The following is a 23,034-nucleotide window of genomic DNA, read 5'->3' on the forward strand; positions in this document are numbered from 1 at the left end:
CTGAACGAGGGGATAGGGGGACGGGAACTGTGCTCCGAGTGTGGGTCTAACCGAGGGGATAGGGAGACGGGAACTGTGCTCCGGGTGTGGTCAAATCGAGGGGATTGGGAGACGGGAACTGTGTTCCGAGTGTGGGTCTAACCGAGGGGATAGGGAGATGGGAACTGTGTTCCGAGTGTGGGTCTAATGGAGGCAATACGGAGACGGGAACTGTGCTCCGAGTGTGGGTCTAACCGAGGGGATAGGGAGACGGGAACTGTGTTCCGAGTGTGGGTCTAACCGAGGGGATAGGGAGACGGGAACTGTGCTCCGAGTGTGGGTCTAACCGAGGGGATAGGGAGATGGGAACTGTGTTCCGAGTGTGGGTCTAATGGAGGCAATACGGAGACGGGAACTGTGCTCCGAGTGTGGGTCTAACCGAGGGGATAGGGAGATGGGAACTGTGTTCCGAGTGTGGGTCTAATGGAGGCAATACGGAGACGGGAACTGTGCTCCGAGTGTGGGTCTAACTGTGGGGATAGGGAGATGGGAACTGTGCTCCGAGTGTGGGTCTAACTGTGGGGACAGGGAGACCGGAACTGTGCTCCGAGTGTGGGTCTAACTGTGGGGATAGGGAGACGGGAACTGTGCTCCGAGTGTGGGTCTCACCGAGCAGGTAGGGAGACGGGAACTGTGCTCCGAGTGTGGGTCTAATCGAGGGGATAGGGAGACTGGAACTGTGCTCCGAGTGTGGGTCTAAATGTGGGGATAGGGAGACGGAAACTGTGCTCCGAGTGTGGGTCTCACCGAGCAGGTAGGGAGACGGGAACTGTGCTGCGAGTGTGGGTCTAATCGAGGGGATAGGGAGACCGGAACTATGCTCCGAGTGTGGGTCTAATCGAGGGGATAGGGAGACGGGAACTGTGCTCCCAGTGTGGGTCTAACCGAGGGGATAGGGAGACAGGAACTGTGCTCTGAGTGTGATCTGTCGAGGGGATAGGGAGACGGGAACTGTCCTCCGAGTTTGGTCGAATCGATGGGACAGGGAGACCGGAACTGTGCTCCGAGTGTGGGTCTAATCGAGGGGATAGGGCGATCGGAACTGTGCTCCGAGAGTGGTCAAAGCGAGGGGATAGGGTGACGGGAACTGTGCTCCGACTGTGGGTCTAACCGAGCGGACAGGGTGACGGGAACTGTGCTCTGAGTGTGGGTCTAACCGAGGGGATAGGGAGACGGGAACTGTGCTCCGAGTGTGGTCTAATCGAGGGGATAGGGAGACGGGAACTGTGCTCCGAGTGTGGTCTAACCGAGGGGATAGGGACACGGGAACTGTGCTCCGAGTGAGGTCTAATCGAGGGGATAGGGAGACGGGAACTGTGGTCCGAGTGTGGTCTAATCAAGGGGATAGGGAGACGGGAACTGTGCTCCGTGTGTGGGTCTAATCGAGTGGATAGGGAGACCAGAACTGTGTTCCGAGTTTGGTCGAACCGAATGGATAGGGAGACGGGAACTGTGCTCCGAGTGTGGGTCTAACCGAGGGGATAGGGAGATGGGAACTGTGCTCCGAGTGTGGGTCTAACCGAGGGGATAGGGAGACGGGAACTGTGCTCCGAGTGTGGGTCTAATTGAGGGGATAGGGAGACCGGAACTGTGCTCCAAGTGTGGGTCTAAAAGTGGGGATAGGGAGACGGAAACTGTGCTCCGAGTGTGGGTCTCACCGAGCAGGTAGGGAGACGGGAACTGTGCTCCGAGTGTGGGTCTAATCGAGGGGATAGGGAGACCAGAACTGTGCTCCGAGTGTGGGTCTAATCGAGGGGATAGGGAGACAGGAACTGTGCTCCCAGTGTGGGTCTAACCGAGGGGATAGGGAGACAGGAACTGTGCTCCGAGTGTGGGTCTAATTGAGGGGATATGGAGACGGGAACTGTGCTCCGAGTGTGGGTCTAATTGAGGGGATAGGGAGACAGGAACTGTGCTCCGAGTGTGGTCTGTCCGAGGGGATAGGGAGACGGGAACTGTCCTCCGAGTTTGGTCGAATCGATGGGACAGGGAGACCGGAACTGTGCTCCGAGTGTGGGTCTAATTGAGGGGATAGGGCGATCGGCACTGTGCTCCGAGAGTGGTCAAAGCGAGGGGATAGGGTGACGGGAACTGTGCTCCGACTGTGGGTCTAACCGAGCGGATAGGCTGCCCAGAACTGTGCTCCGAGTGTGGTCAAATTGAGGGGATAGGGAGACGGGAACTGTGCTCCGTGTGTGGTCTAATCGAGGGGATAGGGAGACGGGAACTGTGCTCCAAGTGTGGTCTAACTGAGGGGATAGGGAGACGGGAACTGTGCTCCGAGTGTGGTCTAATCGAGGGGATAGGGAGACGGGAACTGTGCTCCAAGTGTGGTCTAACTGAGGGGATAGGGAGACGGGAACTGTGCTCCAAGTGAGGTCTAATCGAGGGGATAGGGAGACGGGAACTGTGGTGCGAGTGTGGTCTAATCAAGGGGATAGGGAGACGGGAACTGTGCTCCATGTGTGGGTCTAACTGAGGGGATCGGGAGACGGGAACTGTGCTCCGAGTGTGGTCTAATCGAGTGGATAGGGAGACCAGAACTGTGTTCCGAGTTTGGTCGAATCGAATGGATAGGGAGACGGGAACTGTGCTCCGAGTGTGAGTCTAACCGAGGGGGTAGGGAGACGGGAACTGTGCTCCGAGTGTGGGTCTAACCGAGGGGATAGGGAGACCGGAACTGTGCCCCGAGTGTGGGTCTAATCGAGGGGATAGGGAGACAGGAACTGTGCTCCGAGTGTGGGTCTGACCGAGGGGATAGGGAGACGGGAACTGTGTTCCGATTGTGGGTCTAACCGAGGGGATAGGGAGACCGGAACTGTGCTCCGGGTGTGGTCAAATCGAGGGGATAGGGAGACGGGAACTGTGTTCCGAGTGTGGGTCTAACCGAGGGGATAGGGAGATGGGAACTGTGTTCCGAGTGTGGGTCTAATGGAGGCAATACGGAGACGGGAACTGTGCTCCGAGTGTGGGTCTAACTGTGGGGATAGGGAGATGGGAACTGTGCGCCGAGTGTGGGTATAATCGAGGGGATAGGGAGACCAGAACTGTGCTCCGAGTGTGGGTCTAATCAAGGGGATAGGGAGACCGGACCTGTGCTCCCAGTGTGGGTCTAATTGAGGGGATAGGGAGACGGGAACTATGCTCCGAGTGTGGTCGAATCGATGGGATAGGGAGACCGGAACTGAGCTCCAAGTGTGGGTCTAATCGAGGGGATAGGGAGATCCAAACTGTGCTCCGAGTGTGGTCAAAGCGAGGGGATAGGGTGACGGGATACAAGGCCAGGTATGTAGATGGGTGGAGAACTGGCTTGGGAGGAGGAGACAGCGGGTAGTAGTGGAAGGCTCCTTTTCCAATTGGAGGTCTGTCACCAGTGGTGTGCCGCAGGGCTCGGTACTAGGACCTCTTCTATTTGTGGTATATATTAATGACTTGGAAGAGGGGGTAGGTGGTGTGATCAGCAAATTTGCTGATGACACTAAGATGGTTGGATTGGCAGGTACTGAGGAGCAGTGCCTGTCAATGCAACAGGACATAGACAGGCTGGTAGATTGGGCAGATAGATGGCAAATGGGATTTAATCCGGAGAAATGCGAGGTGATGCACTTTGGCCGGAATAATGTGGAGGGGAGTTATACGATAAAAGGTAGAACTATCCGGAGTATAGATACGCAGAGAGACCTGGGGGTGCAAGTGCACAAGTCCCTGAAGGTGTCGGTGCAGGTGCAGAATGTGATGAGGAAAGCGTATGGTATGTTAGCCTTCATAGGAAGGGGTATAGAATATAAGAGTAGGAGTCTGATGTTGCAGTTGTATAGAACGTTGGTTAGGCCTCACTTGGAGTACTGCGTCCAGTTCTGGTCGCCGTACTACCGGAAGGATGTAGAGATCCTGGAGAGAGTGCAGAGGAGATTTACCAGGATGCTGCCTGGTATGGAAGGGCTGTCTTACGAGGAAAGATTGAACGAACTTGGGCTGTTTTCCCTTGAGAGACGTCGGCTGAGGGGGGATCTAATAGAGGTTTATAAGATTATGAAGGGGATAGATAGAGTAAATGGTGGTAAGCTTTTTCCACTATTAGAAATGGATAGAACGAGGGGTCACGGGCTTAGGGTGAGGGGGGCTAGGTATAAGACAAATATTAGAGGGCAGTTTTTCACGCAAAGGGTAGTGGGGGTGTGGAATGCACTGCCGAGTAAGGTGGTGGAAGCGGGCACGCTAGGGTTGTTTAAGAGTCACTTAGACAGCCACATGAGCGGTCTACATATAGGGGGATATAGCAGGCCTTACTAAACATTGTAGTCTTGGGATTACGTTTTTTGCCTCAGGGATGTTACAGTCTTTGCCTGTTTAATAATGAATTTTTTGTCTCCACAGGCATTTAAGTCCACCTTGTTGACCAGCAAGGGGCATGCATGCGGCAGGTTGTAGTGGGCTGCTCTTGGATGCTGCTTCGGGAGTTGCCTATTGCTTCATGTCGTTAGTGTGCTTAAACTGGACCATCTCGAGGGCAACATGACAGCTCAGAGACTATCTCTGTTGCTGTGCGGACACATGGATTTGGGCCTGTGTCTGTGGGAGTTTGCACGTTCTCCCCGTGGTTGCGTGGGTTTCCTCCGGGTGCTGCGGTTTCCTCCCACATCCCAAAGATGTGCTTTTAGGCTGATTGTTTGGGTAACAAATTGTCCCTATATTGGACCTCCCTGATCCTCGCACATTAGGTGTAGACTAAAATCATGAATAGGTCACTGAGACAATGGGACGGCGGCGCGGGCTCGTTGGGCCGAAGGGCCTGTTTCCCGTGCTGTGTTGTTCTTTGTCCTTTGAACTGTGCTCTGAGTGTGGGTCTAACCGAGGGGATAGACTGACCAGAACTGTGCTCCGAGTGTGGTCAAATTGAGGGGATAGGGAGACGGGAACTGTGCTCCGAGTGTGGTCTAATCGAGGGGATAGGGAGACGGGAACTGTGCTCCGAGTGTGGTCTAATCGAGGGGATAGGGGACGGGAACTGTGCTCCGTGTGTGGGTCTAACCGAGGGGATAGGGAGACGGGAACTGTGCTCCGAGTGTGGTCCAATCGAGTGGATAAGGAGACGGGAACTGTACTCCGAGTGTGGTCTAACCGAGGGGATAGGGAGACGGGAACTGTGCTCCGAGTGTGGGCCTAATTGAGGGGATAGGGAGACGAGAACTGTCCGCCGAGTGTGGGTCTCCCTGAGGGGATAGGGAGACGGGAACTGTGCTCCGAGTGTTGTCTAATCTAGGGGATAGCGAGACGGGAACTGTGCTCCGAGTGTGGTACAATCGAGGGGATAGGGAGACGGGAACTGTGCTCCGAGTGTGGGTCTAACTGAGGCGATAGGGAGACCGGAACGGTATTCCGAGTGTGGTCTAACCGAGGGGATAGGGACACCGAAACAATGCTCCGAGTTTGGGTCTAACCGAGGGGATAGGGAGACGGGAACTGTGCTCCGAGTGTGGCCTAATCGAGGGGATAGGAGACGGGAACTGTGCTCCGAGTGTGTCCTAATCGAGGGGATAGGGAGACGGGAACTGTAGTCCGAGTGTGGGTCTAACCGAGGGGATAGGGAGACGGGAACTGTGCTCCGAGTGTGGGTCTAACTGAGGGGATAGGGAGACGGGAACTGTGCTGAGTGTGGGTCGAATCGAGGGGATAGGGAGATCAGAACTGTCCTCCGAGTGTGGGTCGAACCGAGAAAATAGGGAGACGGGAACTGTGCTCCGAGTGTGGGTCTAACCGAGGGGATAGGGAGACGGGAACTGTGCTCCGAGTGTGGATCTAACCGAGGAGATAGGGAGACGGGAACTGTGCTCCGAGTGTGGGTCTAACCGAGGGGATAGGGAGACGGGAACTGTGCTCTGAGTGTGGGTCGAAATGAGGGGATAGGGAGACGGGAACTGTGTTCAAATTTACTGGAGTTCTATGAGGATGTGTCTAGGGCGGTGGATAGAGGAGAGCCGGTGGATGCGGTCTTTCTAGATTTTCAGAAGGCGTTTGACAAAGTGCCTCACAAGAGGTTACTGCAGAAGGTAGAGGGACATGGAGTTGGGGATAGGGTGTTAGCGTGGATAGAGGATTGGTTGTCAAATAGGAGGCAGAGAGTGGGGGTCAACGGGTGCTATTCGGATTGGCGGATGGTGACTAGTGGAGTGCCCCAGGGGTCGGTGCTGGGGCCTCAGCTTTTTACCATTTATATAGATGATCTGGAGGAGGGAACCGAGTGTAGAGTGTCGAAATTTGCTGATGACACCAAGATTGGGGGAACGGCAAATTGTGCGAAGGGTGTGGAGAGTCTGCAGAAGGATCTAGATAGGCTGGGCGAATGGGCCAGGAAATGGCAAATGGAATTTAATGTTGGCAAGTGTGAGGTGGTCCACTTTGGTAGGAAGAATGGTAGGAAGGACTATTACTTACGGGGCGAAAAACTGCAGCAGGCGACAGTGCAGAGGGACCTCGGGGTCCTTGTGCATGAGTCACAAAAACCCAGCTTGCAGGTGCAGCAGGTGGTCAGGAAGGCGAAAGGGATGCTGGCCTTCATAGCGAGGGGGATTGAATATAAAAGTAGGGAGGTCTTGCTGCAGCTGTATAGGGCATTGGTGAGGCCGCAGCTGGAGTACTGTGTGCAGTTTTGGGCGCCGCACCTGCGCAAAGATATTTTGGCCTTGGAGGGAATGCAGAGGAGGTTTACTAGGCTGATACTGGAGTTGAGGGGGTTGAGCTATGAGGAGAGGCTGAATAAACTAGGCTTGTACTCGTTAGAGTTTAGAAGAATGAGGGGAGATCTCATTGAGACATATAAGATGATGAATGGGATGGATAGGATAGAGGTGGAAAGACTCTTCCCGCTCAGAAAGGACAGTAGGACTAGGGGGCACAGCCTCACGATAAAGGGGGGACGGTTTAAAACGGAGTTGAGGAGGGACTTCTTCACTCAAAGGGTGGTGAATCTCTGGAATTCTCTGCCCGTTGAAGTGGTGGAGGCTGCCTCGCTAAACATTTTTAAGACGCGGGTTGATGGGTTTTTGATAGGAGAGGGGATTAAGGGTTATGGGGAGAGGGCGGGAAAGTGGAACTGAGCAGCGACAGATCAGCCATGATCTTATTGAATGGCGGGGCAGGCTCGAAGGGCTGGATGGCCTACTCCTGCTCCTATTTCTTATGTTCTTATGTTCTGAATACGGGTCTAACGGAGGCGACAGGGAGACCGGAACTGTGATCCGACCGTTGGTCTAACCGAGGGGATAGGGGGAAGGGAACTATGCTCCGAGTGTGGGTCTAACCCAGGGGATAGGGAGACGGGAACTGTGTTCCGAGTGTGGGTCTGACCGAGGGGATAGGGAGACCGGAACTGTGCTCCGAGTGTGGGTCCATCCGAGGCGATAGGGAGAAGGGAACTGTGCTCTGAGTGTGGTCTAACTGAGGGGATAGGGAGACGGGAACTGTGCTCCAAGTGTGGATCGAAATGAGGGGATAGGGAGACGGGACCTGTGCTCCGAGTGTGGGTCGAACCGAGGGGATAGGGAGATGGGAACTGTGCTCCGAGTGTGGGTCTAACCGAGGGGATAGGGAGACGGGAACTGTGGTCTGAGTGTGGGTCTAAATGAGGGGAAAGGGAGACGGGAACTGTGCTCCGAGTGTGGGTCTAACCGAGGGGATAGGGAGACGGGAACTGTGCTCCCAGTGTGGGTCTAACCGAGGGGATAGGGCGATGGGAACTGTGCTCTGAGTGTGGGTCTAACCGAGTGGATAGGGAGACGGGAACTGTGCTCCGAGTGTGGGTCTAACCGAGGGGATAGGGAGACGGGAACTGTGCTCCGAGTGTGGTCTAATCGAGGTGATTCAGAGACGGGAACTGAGCTCCGAGTGTGGCTCTAACTGAGGGGATAGGGAGACGGGAACTGTGCTCCGAGTGTGGGTCTAACCGTGGGGGTAGGGAGACGGGAAATGTGCTCCGAGTGTGGGTCTATCCGAGGGGATAGGGAGACGGGAACTGTACTCCGAGTGTGGGTCTAACCGAGGGGATAGTGAGACAGGAGCTGTGCTCCGAGTGTGGGTCTAATCGAGGTGATTCAGAGACGGGAACTGAGCTCTGAGTGTGGCTCTAACCGAGGGGATAGGGAGACGGGAACTGTGCTCCGAGTGTGGGTCTAACCGAGGGGATAGGGAGACGGGAACTGAGCTCCGAGTGTGGGTCTAACCGAGGGGATAAGTAGACGGGAACTGTGCTCCGAGTGTGGATCGAACCGAGGGGATAGGGAGACGGGGACTGAGCTCCGAGTGTGGGTCTAACCGAAAGGATAGGGAGACGGGAACTGTGCTCCGAGTGTGGGTCTAACCGAGGGGGTAGGGAGACGGGAAATGTGCTCTGAGTGTGTGCCTATCCGAGGGGATAGGGAGACGGGAACTGTGCTCCGACTGTGGGTCTAAGCGAGGGGATAGGGAGACGGGAACTGTGCTCCGAGTGTTCGTCTATCCGAGGGGATGGGGAGACGGGAACTGTGCTCCTAGTGTGGGTTGAACCGAGGGGATAGGGAGACGGGAACTGTGCTCCGAGTGTGGGTCAAACCGAGGGGATAGGGAGACGGGAACTGTGCTCCGAGTGTGGGTCTAACCGAGGCGATAGGGGGAACAGAACTGTGCTCCGAGTATGGGTCTAACTGAGAGGATACGGAGACAGGAACTGTGCTCCAAGTGTGGTCTAATCGAGGGGATAGGGAGACGGGAACTGTGCTCCGAGTGTGGGTCAAACCGAGGGGATAGGGAGATGGGAACTGTGCTCCGAGTATGGTCTAATCGAGGGGATAGGGAGACGGGAGCTGTGCTCCTAGTGTGGTCTAATCGAGGCGACAGGGAGACTGGAACTGTGCTCCAAGTGTCGGTCTATCCGAAGGGATAGGGAGACGGGAACTGTGCTCCGAGTATGGGTCTAACCGAAAGGATAGGGAGACAGGAACTGTGCTCCGAGTGTGGGTCTAACCGAAGCGATAGGGAGACGTGAAGTGTGCTCCGAGTGTGGGTCTAACCGAGGGGGTAGGGAGACGGGAAATGTGCTCCGAGTGTGGGCCTATCCGAGTGGATAGGGAGACGGGAACTGTGCTCCGAGTGTGGGTCTATCCGAGGGGATAGGGAGACAGGAACTGTGCTCCTACTGTGGGTTGAACCGAGGGGATAGGGAGACGGGAACTGTGCTCCGAGTGTGGGTCTAACCGAGGGGATATGGAGACAGGAGCTGTGCTCCGAGTGTGGTCTAATCGAGGGTGTAGGGAGACGGGAACTGTGCTCCGAGTGTTGGTCTAACCGAGGGGATATGGAGACAGGAACTGTGCTCAGAGTGTGGGTCTAACTGAGGGGATAGGGAGACGGGAACTGGGCTCAGAGTGTGCGTCTAACCGAGGGGATAGAGAGACGGGAACTGTGTTCCGAGTGTGGGTCTAATCGAGGGGATAGGGAGACGGGAACTGTGCTTCGAGTGTGGTCTAATCGAGGTGATTCGGAGACGGGAACTGGGCTCAGAGTGTGGGTCTAACCGACGGGATATTGAGATGGGAACTGTGCTCCGAGTGTGGGTCGAACCAAGGATGTAGGGAGATGGGAACTGTGCTCCGAATGTGGGTCCAACCGAGGGGATAGGGAGACGGGAACTGTGCTCCCAGTGAGGGTCTGATCGAGGGGGTAGGGAGACGGGAACTGTGCTCCGAGTGTGGTCTAACCGAGGGGATAGGGAGACTGGAACTGTGCCCCCAGTGTGGATCTAATCGCGGGGATAGGGAGACGGGAACTGTGCTCCGAGTGTGGGTCTAATTGAGGGGATAGGGAGACGGGAACTGTGCTACAAGTGTGGGTCTAACTGAGGGGATAGGGAGACGGGAACTGTGCTCCGAGTGTGGTCTCATCGAGGGGATAGGGAGACCAGAACTGTGCTCCGAGTGTGGGTCTAATCGAGGGGACAGGGAGACCGGAACCGTGCTCCGAGTGTGGTCTAATCGAGGGGATAGGGCGAGCGGAACTGTGTTCCGAGTGTGGGTCGAAATGATGAGACGGGAACTGTGCTCCGATTATGGGTCTAATCGAGGGGATAGGTAGACGGGAACTGTGCTCCGAGTGTGGGTCTTCTCGAGGGGATAGGGAGACCGGAACTGTGTTCCGAGTGTGGGTCGAAATGATGGGATGGGGAGACAGGAACGGTGCTCCCAGTGTGGGTCTAACCGAGGGGATAGGGAGATGGGAACTGTGTTCCGAGTGTGGGTCTGATCAAGGGGATCAGGAGACGGGAACTGTGCTCCGAGAGTGGGTCAAACCGAGGGGATAGGGAGACGGGAACTGTGCTCCGGGTATGGTCTAATCGAGGGGATGGGGAGGCGGGAGCTGTGCTCCGAGTGTGGTCTAATCGAGGGGATAGGGAGACGGGAACTGTGCTCCGAGTGTGGGTCTAACTGAGGGGATAGGGAGACGGGAACTGTGCTCCGGGTATGGTCTAATCGAGGGGATAGGGAGACGGGAACTGTGCTCCGAGTGTGGGTCTAACCGAGGGGATAGGGAGACGGGAACTGTGCTCCGAGTGTGGGTCTAATTGAGGGGATAGGGAGACCCGAACTGTGCTCCCAGTGTGGGTCTAATCGAGGGGATAGGGAGACAGGAACTGTGCACGGTGCTCCGAGTGTGGTGTAACCGAGGGGATAGGGAGACTGTGTGTTACTGAGGTTAATCTCTCTCTCACCTTTGTGACATTCTGGCAATTTGTACTTCAGTTTTGCGTTCTTCCACTTGTTATGTTCTGTACAAATGTACACAGCTAGAGACCAGAGGGAGAGACAGAGAGAGAGAGAGAGACACAGAGACAGGCTGAGAACAAATCCCAGATAATCGGATCCACATTTACCCAAACCATCGCAGTGTCACACACCCTCCCCCGGTACTCTGAAATATCCCCCTCCACCTCGATTTCATCATTCTAACCCCTTCCCCTACCCCCCTGGGGCGGAGGCTGGAAGGGGAGCGAGGGAGACAGGGAGAGGGCGGGGGGAGCGAGGGAGACGGGGAGAGGGCGCGGGGAGTGAGGGAGACAGGGAGAGGGCGGGGGGAGCGAGGGAGACGGGGAGAGGGCAGGGTGAATGAGGGATGGGCCTCAGAGTGTGGGATTTACAACAACTAATTTTGGATTTCCTCAAATTCCTCCCAAACCCATGCCAAAATTGCCTAATATTATGATCACTCTTTCCTGGATCTCCCAGCTTAGCAAGGTCACGGACCGTCCCAGTTTCAGCCAACACACTGGGCTCGAAATATTCTCTTCCTGGTTGTGTCCTTGGTAGAATGAACCAGAAGTTTACCCGACTCTGAAGCTGCTTCTCTCGGTCTGGGAACAATCGCTCCAATTTACCAGGGGAACTCTTCACAGCGTTCCTTATCGCGCAGGTTTGCTGCTTATCCGACATGGCCATCCTTTGATATCAGGACGGCTGGCGTTTCTCCCCATCATTCTCGAATAAAAAATTATCACTGGTGGCACCCCCCCACCCCAGGCCCACTCGCGATCTCCTCAGTTAACCCGGTAAACATTGCGAACACAATCTTGGTCGCATTGTAACCATAACCCAGAGGCCGGTGGGTGGAGCACAATCGACACAACTCACTCAGAGAAGAATAAGAACAGCGTGTCATCGAACGTTCAGTGAGTGTCCGGTGAATTTGGCTGGCAATACACCTGTATCCCCAAATTCCACCAACGTCAGGTTACAGGCTGCCCTAGAATATTTCAGCCCAATAGTCAGCAGAAGGGGATGCACGATTTTCTTTTTGGTTGGTGGGGTGAGGTTGGGGGCACGTTTTCTCACTCGATTACACTTTGATGGTTCGCTCCCGGACACCAGCTTTACCTACCCTCCTCGGGATCCTCGAGGTGGTAGACCGGGCCATCGCAAGCATACTTGATCACGGAAAGATAGGTGTCATCATCGTGATGAGACAGATATTCATAATGTCCGTGAGAAATATTCACAGGAACGCCGCAGTGAACTGAAACAGGAGGAGAGACAGAGAGAGAGAGAGAGACGGAGAGGGAGTGCAGTGAGGCACAGATCAGTAATGCATTTAGTCCTTCAGCTCCCACCCACAGTGTGTGGCTCCCTCGGCACTGACCCACCTACAGTGCAGTGCTCCCTTGGCACTGACCCACCCACAGTGTGGCGCTCCCTCAGCACCGACCCTCCCACAGTGCGGCACTCCCTCAGCACTGACCCTCCCACAGTGCGGCACTCCCTCCGCAACGACCCTCCCACAGTGCGGCGCTCCCTCATCACTGATGTTCACACACTGCGGTGCTCCCTCAGCACTGACCCTCCCACAGTGCGGTGCTCCCTCAGCACTGACCCTCCCACAGTGCGGTGCTCCCTGAGCACTGACCCTCCCACAGTGCGGCGCTCCCTCAGCACTGACCCTCCCACAGTGCGGCACTCCCTCAGCACTGACCCTCCCACACTGCGGCGCTCCCTCATCACTGATGTTCACACAGTGCGGTGCTCCCTCAGCACTGACCCTCCCACAGTGCGGTGCTCCCTCAGCACTGACCCTCCCACAGTGCGGCGCTCCCTCAGCACTGACCCTCCCACAGTGCGGCGCTCCCTCGCCACTGACCCTCCCACAGTGTGGCGCTCCCTCAGCACTGACCCTCCCACAGTGTGGCGCTCCCTCAGCACCGACCCTCCCACAGTGCGGCGCTCCCTAAGCACCGACCCACCCACAGTGCGGCGCCCCCTCAGCACCGACCCTCCCACAGTGCGGTGCTCCCTCAGCACTGACCCTCCCACAGTGCAGCGCTTCCTCAGCACTGACCCTCCCACAGTGCGGCGCTCCCTCTGCACTGACCCTCCCACAGTGCGGCACTCCCTCGCCACTGACCGTCCCACAGTGCGGCACTCCCTCAGCACTGACCCTCCCACAGTGCGGTGCTCCCTCGCCACTGACCGTCCCACAGTGCGGCACTCCATCAGCACTGACCCTCCCGCAGTGCGGCGCTCCCTCAGCTCTGACCCTCCCACAGTGCGGCGTTCCCTCAGCACTGACCCTCCCACAGTGCGGTGCTCCATCAGCACTGACGCTCCCACAGTGTGGCGTTCCCTCAGCACTGACCCTCCCACAGTGCAGTGCTCCATCATAAGAACATAAGAACATAAGAACATAAGAAATAGGAGCAGGAGTAGGCCATCTAGGTGCAGAGGAGGTTTACTAGGATGTTGCCTGGTATGGTGGGGAGGTCCTATGAGGAGAGACTGAGGGATCTAGGGTTGTTTTCGTTGGAAAGAAGGCGGCTAAGAGGGGATCTTATTGAAACATATAAGATGATTAGAGGTTTAGATAGGGTGGATAGTGATAGCCTTTTTCCTCGGATGGAGAAAGCTAGCACGAGGGGGCATGGCTTTAAATTAAGGGGGGGTAGCTACAGGACGGATGTCAGGGGTAGGTTCTTTACCCAGCGGGTGGTGAGGGATTGGAATGCCCTGCCTGCTGCAGTTGTAAATGCGTCTAGTTTGGGGGCGTTTAAGAGATCTCTGGATAGGTTTATGGACGAAAAGGGATTGGTTTAGGCTAGTGGGTCATTGTTTTTGTAACTGGTCGGCGCAACATCGTGGGCCGAAGGGCCTGTTCTGCGCTGTAATGTTCTATGTTCTATGTTCTATGTTCTATCTGGCTCTTCGAGCCTGCCCCGCCATTCAATAAGATCATGGCTGATCTGTCGTGGCTCAGTTCCACTTTCCCGCCCTCTCCCCATAACCCTTAATCCCCTCTCTTATCAAAAACCCATCAACCCGCTTCTTAAAAATATTTAGCGAGGCAGCCTCCACCACTTCAACGGGCAGAGAATTCCAGAGATTCACCACCCTTTGAGTGAAGAAGTTCCTCCTCAACTCCGTTCTGAACTGCCCCCCCTTTATCTTGAGGCTGTGCCCCCTAGTCCTACTGTCTTTTTTGAGCGGGAAGAGTCTTTCCACCTCTATCCTATCCATCCCATTCATCATCTTATACGTCTCAATGAGATCTCCCCTCATTCTTCTAAACTCTAACGAGTCAGCACTGACCCTCCCACAGTGCGGCGCTCCCTCAGCACTGACCCTCCCACAGTGCGGCGCTCCCTCATCACTGACCCTCCCACAGTGCGGTGCTCCCTCAGCACTGACCCTCCCACAGTGCAGCGCTCCCTCAGCACTGACCCTCCCACAGTGCGGCGTTCCCTCAGCACTGACCATCCCGGATTGCGGCACTCCATCAGCACTCACATTCCCACAGTGCGGCGCTCCGTCAGCACTGACCCTCCCACAGTGCGGCGCTCCCTCAGCACCGACCCTCCCACAGTGCGGCGCTCCCTCAGCAATGACCTTCCCACAGTGCAGCGCTCCCTCAGCACTGACCCTCCCACAGTGCGGTGCTCCATCAGCACTGACCCTCCCACAGTGTGGCGTTCCCTCAGCACTGACCCTCCCACAGTGCGGCGCTCCCTCAGCACTGACGCTCCCACAGTGCGGCGCTCCCTCAGCACTGACCCTCCCACAGTGCGGCGCTCCCTCAGCACTGACCCTCCCACAGTGCGGTGCTCCCTCAGCACTGACCCTCCCACAGTGCAGCGCTCCCTCAGCACTGACCCTCCCACAGTGCGGCGCTCCCTCAGCACTGACCCTCCCACAGTGCAGCGCTCCCTCAGCACTGACCCTCCCACAGTGCGGCGTTCCCTCAGCACTGACCATCCCGGATTGCGGCACTCCATCAGCACTCACATTCCCACAGTGCGGCGCTCCGTCAGCACTGACCCTCCCACAGTGCGGAGCTCCCTCAGCACTGACCCTCCAACAGTGCGGCACTCCCTCAGCATTGACCCTCCCACAGTGCGGCGCTCCCTCAGCAATGACCTTCCCACAGTGCGGCGCTCCGTCAGCACTGACCCTCCCACAGTGCGGCGCTCCCTCAGCACTGACCCTCCAACAGTGCGGTACTCCCTCAGCATTGACCCTCCCACAGTGCAGCGCTCCATCAGCACTGACCCTCCCACAGTGTGGCGTTCCCTCAGCACTGACCCTCCCACAGTGCAGTGCTCCATCAGCACTGATGCTCCCACAGTGCGGCGCTCCCTCAGCACTGACCCTCCCACAGTGCAGTGCTCCATCAGCACTGATGCTCCCACAGTGCGGCGCTCCGTCAGCACTGACCCTCCCACAGTGCGGCGCTCCCTCAGCACTGACCCTCCAACAGTGCGGCACTCCCTCAGCATTGACCCTCCCACAGTGCGGCACTCCCTCAGCACTGACCCTCCCACAGTGCGGCACTCCCTCAGCACTGACCCTCCCACAGTGCTGTGCTCCCTCAGCACTGACCCTCCCACAGTACGGCGCTCCCTCAGCACCGACCCTCCCACAGCGCGGCGCTCCCTCAGCACTGACCCTCCCACAGTGCGGCGCTCCCTCAGCACTGACCCTCCCACAGTGCGGCGCTCCCTCAGCACTGACCCTCCCACAGTGCGGCGCTCCCTGAGCACTGACCCTCCCACAGTGCGGCGCTCCCTCAGCACTGACCCTCCCACAGTGCGGCACTCCCTCAGCAATGACCCTCCCACAGTGCGGCACTCCCTCAGCACCAACCCTCCCACAGTACAGCAATTTCTGCCTCGAATTTCCGGCCTGATGGCTTCATATTTCCCCTCACTCCAGAGAAAAACTTCCCAAGATAGCTTGGTCCCAGTTCCCTCGAGTGCAAGTGTGAAGGAGACAGAATTATGATCACGATTCCCCAAATGCCCGCCCACAGAGAGATCCGACACTTGTCCAGGTTCATTCCGCAAAGCCAGATCTCCAGAGAGCCCAGAATATGAAACATTGCAAAAACACTCACCATCCTTGTGTGAGATATCCTCAGCTTCATCAGCTGGATAAAAAATAGATGGAAATAAAACACTGTTAGACCCAGTTCCCAAAATCCACCATTCCCTGGGAAGTTATTCCCACAGTGCGGCACTCCCTCAACACCAACCCTCCCACAGTGCGGCACTCCCTCAGCACTGACCCTCCCACAGTGCGTCGCTCCATCAGCACCAACCCTCCCACAGTGCGGCGCTCCCTCAGCACTGACCCTCCCACAGTGCGGCGCTCCATCAGCACTGACCCTCCCACAGTGCGGCGCTCCATCAGCACCAACCCTCCCACAGTGCGGCGCTCCCTCAGCACCGACCCTCCCACAGTACGGCACTCCCTCAACACTGACCCTCCCACAGTGCGGTGCTCCCTCAGCACTGACCCTCCCACAGTGCGGCACTCCCTCAACACCGACCCTCCCACAGTGCGTCGCTCCATCAGCACCAACCCTCCCACAGTGCGGCGCTCCCTCAGCAATGACCCTCCCACAGTGCGGCACTCCCTCAGCACCAACCCTCCCACAGTACAGCAATTTCCGCCTCGAATTTCCTGCCTGATGGCTTCATATTTCCCCTCACTCCAGAGAAAAACTTCCCAAGATAGCTTGGTCCCAGTTCCCTCGAGTGCGAGTGTGAAGGAGACAGAATTATGATCACAATTCCCCAAATGCCCGCCCACAGAGAGATCCGACACTTGTCCAGGTTCATTCCGCAAAGCCAGATCTCCAGAGAGCCCAGAATATGAAACATTGCAAAAACACTCACCATCCTTGTGTGAGATATCCTCAGCTTCATCAGCTGGATAAAAAATAGATGGAAATAAAACACTGTTAGACCCAGTTCCCAAAATCCACCATTCCCTGGGAAGTTATTCCCACAGTGCGGCACTCCCTCAACACCAACCCTCCCACAGTGCGGCACTCCCTCAGCACCGACCCTCCCACAGTGCGGCGCTCCATCAGCACCAACCCTCCCACAGTGCGGCGCTCCCTCAGCACTGACCCTCCCACAGTGCGGCGCTCCATTAGCACCAACCCTCCCACAGTGCGGCGCTCCCTCAGCACCGACCCTCCCACAGTACGGCACTCCCTCAACACTGACCCTCCCACAGTGCGGTGCTCCCTCAGCACTGACCCTCCCACAGTGCGGCGCTCCCTCAACACCGACCCTCCCACAGTGCGGCGCTCCATCAGCACCAACCCTCCCACAGTGCGGCGCTCCCTCAACACCGACCCACCCACAGTGCGGTGCTCCCTCAGCACTGACCCTCCCACAGTGCGGCACTCCCTCAACACTGACCCTCCCACAGTGCGGCACTCCATCAGCACCAACCCTCCCACAGTGCGGTGCTCCCTCAGCACTGACCCTCCCACAGTGTGGCGCTCCCTCAGCACTGACCCTCCCACGGTGTGGCGCTCCCTCAGCACTGACACTCCCACAGTGCGGCGCTCCCTCAGCACTGACCCTCCCACTGTGCGGCGCTCCCTCAGGACTGACCCTTCCACAGTGCGGCGCTCCCTCAGCACTGACCCTCCCACAGTGCGGCGCTCCCTCAGCACTGACCCTCCCACAGTGCGGCGCTCCCTCAGCACTGACCCTCCCACAGTGCGGCGCTCCCTCAGCACTGACCCTCCCATGGTGCGGCACTCCCTCAGCACTGACCCTCCCACAGTGCGGCACTCCCTCAGCACTGACCCTCCCACAGTGCGGCACTCCCTCAGCACTGCGAATCCAACATAAACCACCCTTATTCAGATACACATCAAGATCTCGACAGAGCCCAGAGTAACTAACATTGTAAAAACTCTCACCATCATGGTGCCCCCTGGGGTCAATGTGTAAACCTGGTTGAAATAAAAAATTGAAATAAAACATTGTCAGAACCTGTTCCAGGAACAAACTTATCCTGGAGACAAACTCCCACAGTGCGGCGCTCCCTCAGCACAGACCCTCCCACAGTGCGGTGCTCCCTCAGCACTGACCCTCCCACAGTGCGGCGCTCCCTCAGCACTGACCCTCCCACAGTGCGGCGCTCCCTCAGCACTGACCCTCCCACAGTGCGGCGCTCCCTCAGCACTGACCCTCCCACAGTGCGGCGCTCCCTCAGCACTGACCCTCCCACAGTGCCACTCACCCACAGATGAATTGAGGTGTGATAATGAGCCAATCAAACAGAGCAGCATCAAACGGAACCGGAAAATCCTGCAGGAATAAAACACAGAAAATATCTATTCCCAAATAAACAATGTCTTTGCGAAGAAGGAACACTGTCCCATCAAACACTCCTAGGACAGGTACAGCACGGGGTTAGATACAGAGTAAAGCTCCCTCTGCACTGTCCCCCGATCAAACACTCCCAGGACAGGTACAGCACGGGGTTAGATACAGAGTAAATCTCCCTGTACACTGTCCCCCCATCAAACACTCCCAGGACAGGTACAGTACGGGGTTAGATACAGAGTAAAGCTCCCTCGACACTGTCCCCCATCAAACACTCCCAGGACAGGTACAGCACAGGGTTTGATACAGACTAAAGCTCCCTCTACACTCTCCACCCATCAAACACTCCCAGGACAGGTACAGCACGGGGTTAGATACAGAGTAAAGCTCCCTCTACACTGTCCCTATCAAACACTCCCAGGACAGGGACAGCACGGGGTTAGATACAGAGTAAAGCTCCCTCGACACTGTCCCCATCAAACACTCCCAGGACAGGTACAGCACAGGGTTGGATACAGAGTAAACTCCCTCTGCACTGTCCCCCATCAAACACTCCCAGGACAGGCACAGCACGGGGTTAGATACAGAGTAAAGCTCCCTCTGAACTGTCCCCCCATCAAACACTCCCAGGACAGGTACAGCACGGGGTTAGATACAGAGTAAAGCTCTCTCTACACTGTCCACCTTCATACAGTCCCAGGACAGGTACAGCACGGGGTTAGATACAGAGTAAAACTCCCTCTACACTGTACCCCCATCAAACACTCCCAGGACAGGTACAGCACGGGGTTAGATACAGAGTAAAACTCCCTCTACACTGTACCCCCATGAAACACTCCCAGGACAGGTACAGCACGGGGTTAGATACAGAGTAAAGCTCCCTCTACACTGTCCACCCCATCAAACACTCCCAGGACAGGTACAGCACAGGGTTAGATACAGAGTAAATCTCCCCTTGGCCGGGGTTCTCACCCCATGTTGAGACTGTGTCTGGGCGTCCGCGGGCAATCGGAGCTGTTCTTGGAGGAGATGGGTGTCCGCTGGGCTCGGTGCTTTGCAATTGCTCTCTCTGCGCAGATCCCGCCGCTTTTCACCCTCTCTCCCTCTTGTGACCCCTCCCCACTGCCCAGATCTGGAACTTTCCATTGAGTTAGTGACTGCAGAGTCAGCGACTGGCCAGTCTCCACCCCACGCCCCCGCCGCCCTCCTCCACTCTCTTTCCCGTCTCCAGCCCTCCCCTTCCCGCATCTGCCATCCCTTATCTCCCGAACCTTCCCCCACTGAACTCACCAGAGGCAAACAGTTCAGTATTGACAGAGGAATCTGCAAAATCGGGAGCTGGACAGCGACCCAGACACACACACACACCCACACACACACACAAGGTCACTCCTTGTTGGGTCCAACGTCCTGAGCTGACTCTGCAGAGCCCAGAACAGTCTCCAGGCGAGCGAGAGAATCGAGCCATCTCCCCCCCACCCCCCCACCCCCCACACCTCCCCCTGACCTTGGCGGTGAGCCGCCATCTTGAATGGCTCCGTGCCGTGGGGTGACCCAGAGTGACCCTTGAACGTGGGACATCGAACGTGGGGAAGGAGCCGTTCTTGAGTCGGTTGGGACGTGACCTCACACTTTTGTACCTCTTTCCCCGAGGGAAGACGGTAGATGGCAGAGTGTCCGGAGGGGCGGGGGGTGGGGGGGGTGTCGGTGGGGTGGGGGGGGGGTGCTGGGAGGGGAGGGTGCGTGGTGGGTGGGGGTGGGGGGGGTCCTTATAGTGTCTATAAATGACTTGGAAGAGGGAGTAGGTGGTGTGATCAGCAAATTTGCAGATGACACTAAGATGTCTGGATTGGGGGGCAGTGAGGAGCAGTGTCTGGGAATACAACGGGATATCGATAGGCTGGGATATTGGGCAGATATATGGCAAACGGCATTTAATCCGGATAAACGTGAGGTGATGCATTTTGGCCGGAATAATGTCGGGGGGGGTTACATGATAAAGGGTAAGCCTATAAAGAGTATAGAAATGCAGCGAGACCTGGGGGTGCAAGTGCACAAGTCTTTGAAGGTGGCAGTACAGGTGGAGAAGGTGGTGAAGAAAGCCTATGGGATGTTAGCCTTTATAGGAAGGGGAATAGAATATAAGAGCTGGAGTCTAATGTTGCAGTTGTACAGAACGTTGGTTAGGCTGCATGTGGAGCACTGCATCCAGTTCTGGTCGCCTTACTACCGGAAGGACGTGGAGACTCTGGAGAGAGTGCAGAGGAGGTTTACCAGGATGTTGCCTGGTATGGAAGGACTGGGGTATGAGGAGAGACTGGGCAAATTGGGGCTGTTTTCCCTTGAAAGACAGCGACTGAGGGGGGATCTAATGGAGGTGTATAAGATTATGAAGGGTATAGATAGAGTCAACAGTGGGAAGCTATTTCCTATGTAACCCGCACTTCATTGCCGTGTCAATGTCAGCGGCTCAAGGGAGAAGGTTTCAGTGTTTAACCTCGCTGCTGGCCACTCGGCCCATCTCTCTGTGTGTCAAACTTACTAATCCTACCCCCCGCCGACTCCCCACCCAGTCATCGCCAGAGAGAGAGAGAGAGAGACGGAATATTTTGCAACGAGGATTTTTATTGAAAATTTAGCTGGAAGTTGGAGTCAGCACCGATCGCAAACGGACAACTCTCTGCCCAACCGCTTGTCCACTCTGTGTCCCCCACCCCAGCCCCCGACCCCGCCTCTCGTTACCGTCATCTCTCCAACGCTGAATGTGTGTGTGTGTGTGCGGGGGGGATAGTTTAGTTGGGGGGGGGTTAGGGTTACGGTGATGGATCGATGAATCGGGGAGCAGGATGGGGTTGGTGGGCAGGGGATGGGGAAGGGGTTCCCGCAGTTTTTTGATAGGGCGGTGGGTGGGGGGGTGGTGAAGGAGCCCGTGATTGTTTCCCATCCCACATACGGACTCTTTGTGTGTGATGGATTGGAGAGTGGGGGGTGGGTTGTGGGGGGGGGGGCGGCGTCGGTTTTTGGGGAGGGTGAAGGGCCCCACGGATGCGGGAGGGTGGGTTGGGGGGTTGGTGGGGGAGACAAGTGAGGGTGTCGGTGGTGGGGGTGGGGGTTGGGGGGGCTACTGAGAGTTTCGTGAGTTAGCCAGTCCCGTACAGTGTGGGCCAAAGATTGGGTTGGGGGGGGGTTTGGACAAAGGGGGCTCTTGAGAATGGAAGGATTGGAGGTTTTGGGGGTGGTGGTGGGGGCAAGGGAAGTGCCCACCCCACCCCCACACCCCCCTCCCCACACCCCCCCGGCTCTGATTTTTAGCCGCAAACTCAATGGTTGGCCATGATCTCCTTGAGCCAGTCGAGGTGGTTGTAGATATTGGTGTAAACGGCGTATGTGTAGGCCCGACAGGCCTCGCCGTAGGAGAGGATGCCGGCGGCGTACTCCACGCCCCCCTCCTCCACCACGAAGGGGGCGCCCCGGTCCCCCCGGCAGACGTTCTCCTCCAGCGCCGAGTGCTGGGTGCAGAACAGGTCGGGGGCGTCCTCGGCAAAGAGGCCGGGCTGCTTCTGGGCCAGCTGGTGCAGGCACTGGCTGGCGTTGGCCATCCCCAGCTCCACGTACAGCAGGTGGGTGGCGGGCTTCAGCTCCACGCCCATCCCCCAGCCCGCCAGGTGGCCCACCTTGCCCGGGGCAGCCAGGTCGTGCGCGGGCAGGCAGATGGGCATGATATGATTGGAGTAGGTGATGTTCTCCTTGAGTTTCCACTCTGCTCCCAGATACTTTACACCATTAGATATTACAATTCAAACATTGTCATCTCTCCAATTTCATATTTCTTCAGCCAGAGGGTGGTGAATCTGTGGAATTCATTGCCATAGAAGGCTGTGCATGGCCAGTTCATTGAGTGTATTTAAGACAGAGATAGATAGGTTCCTGATTGGTAAGGGGATGAAATGGTATGGGAGAAAGACAGGAGAATGGGATTGAGAAACTTATCAGCCATGATTAAATGGCGGAATGGACTTGATGAGCAGAATAGCTGAATTCTGCTCCTGTGTCTTATGGTCTTTTCAGTTTCATGCTCACTGTTAGTTACAGTATTTATACTAGTCCCCCACTCTTTATTAGCTTGTGTACATATTAGTTTCAGCATTCCAATGGTTCCCAATTAGAATTTAACGAATTAGCCAACTAGCATTTGATTTCAAATACCTACAGTGATACAGATGATAAACTTAGGAATATCCATTACAATTATAGAGCAGCAACATTAACCCTTTCTCTTTCAAAACTCAATAACATAGATCATGTCACATACTGAGCAGTGTTCAGTTAAAACTAGCACAGACCAGACAACACAATAAAGTTAGTTTAAATTGAAATAATAGATGATATGAATAGTTTGTTCTGAAGAAATGATACTAATTTGAAAGTGATTGAATCAGGGAAATTCTTCAAAGACTATGAATTAATGTGATGTTTTTAATGGTATAGAATATCTCTCCACTTTTCAGCGCTGACATCTGCAACTGCAGATGGATGAAAAACAACAATCTGACAAACCCCAGGACTGAGATTTCTGATCTCTTATAGAGTGAAGGGATATGAGGAGCAGCTGGGAAAGTGGATTAGACACAGGAGAGCAATAAGAACATAAGAAATAGGAGCAGGAGTAGGCCATCTAGCCCTTCGAGCCTGCCCCGCCATTCAATAAGATCATGGCTGATCTGAAGTGGATCAGTTCCACTTTCCCGCTGTCTCCCAATAACCCTTAATTCCCTTGTCTATCAGAAACCTATCTACCCGTGACTTAAATATATTCAGCGAGGTAGCCTCCACCACTTCAACGGGCAGAGAATTCCAGG

The 23,034-nt window shown here is 56.1% G+C and overlaps 1 protein-coding gene across 1 annotated transcript in view; it reads right to left on the minus strand.

Moving 5' to 3' along the window:
- LOC145338834 (haptoglobin-like) overlaps window positions 1–20,923 on the minus strand; it is a 23,915-nt gene extending 2,992 nt beyond the window's left edge. The window contains exons 1-7 of the mRNA XM_080183245.1: window positions 20,918–20,923; window positions 19,148–19,455; window positions 18,090–18,157; window positions 16,721–16,753; window positions 15,937–15,969; window positions 11,941–12,075; window positions 10,778–10,852 (exon numbers count right to left, since the gene is read on the minus strand). Of these exons, the coding sequence (XP_080039371.1) occupies window positions 10,778–10,852; window positions 11,941–12,075; window positions 15,937–15,969; window positions 16,721–16,753; window positions 18,090–18,157; window positions 19,148–19,455; window positions 20,918–20,923 (658 nt within the window). The remainder of the gene's footprint in view (window positions 1–10,777; window positions 10,853–11,940; window positions 12,076–15,936; window positions 15,970–16,720; window positions 16,754–18,089; window positions 18,158–19,147; window positions 19,456–20,917) is intronic.
- Window positions 20,924–23,034: the final 2,111 nt, after the last annotated feature.

The sequence above is a fragment of the Carcharhinus amblyrhynchos genome, unplaced genomic scaffold (genome assembly GCF_965287045.1).
Source record: "Carcharhinus amblyrhynchos unplaced genomic scaffold, sCarAmb.v2.hapA chromosome_200, whole genome shotgun sequence".
Lineage (NCBI taxonomy): Eukaryota > Metazoa > Chordata > Chondrichthyes > Carcharhiniformes > Carcharhinidae > Carcharhinus > Carcharhinus amblyrhynchos.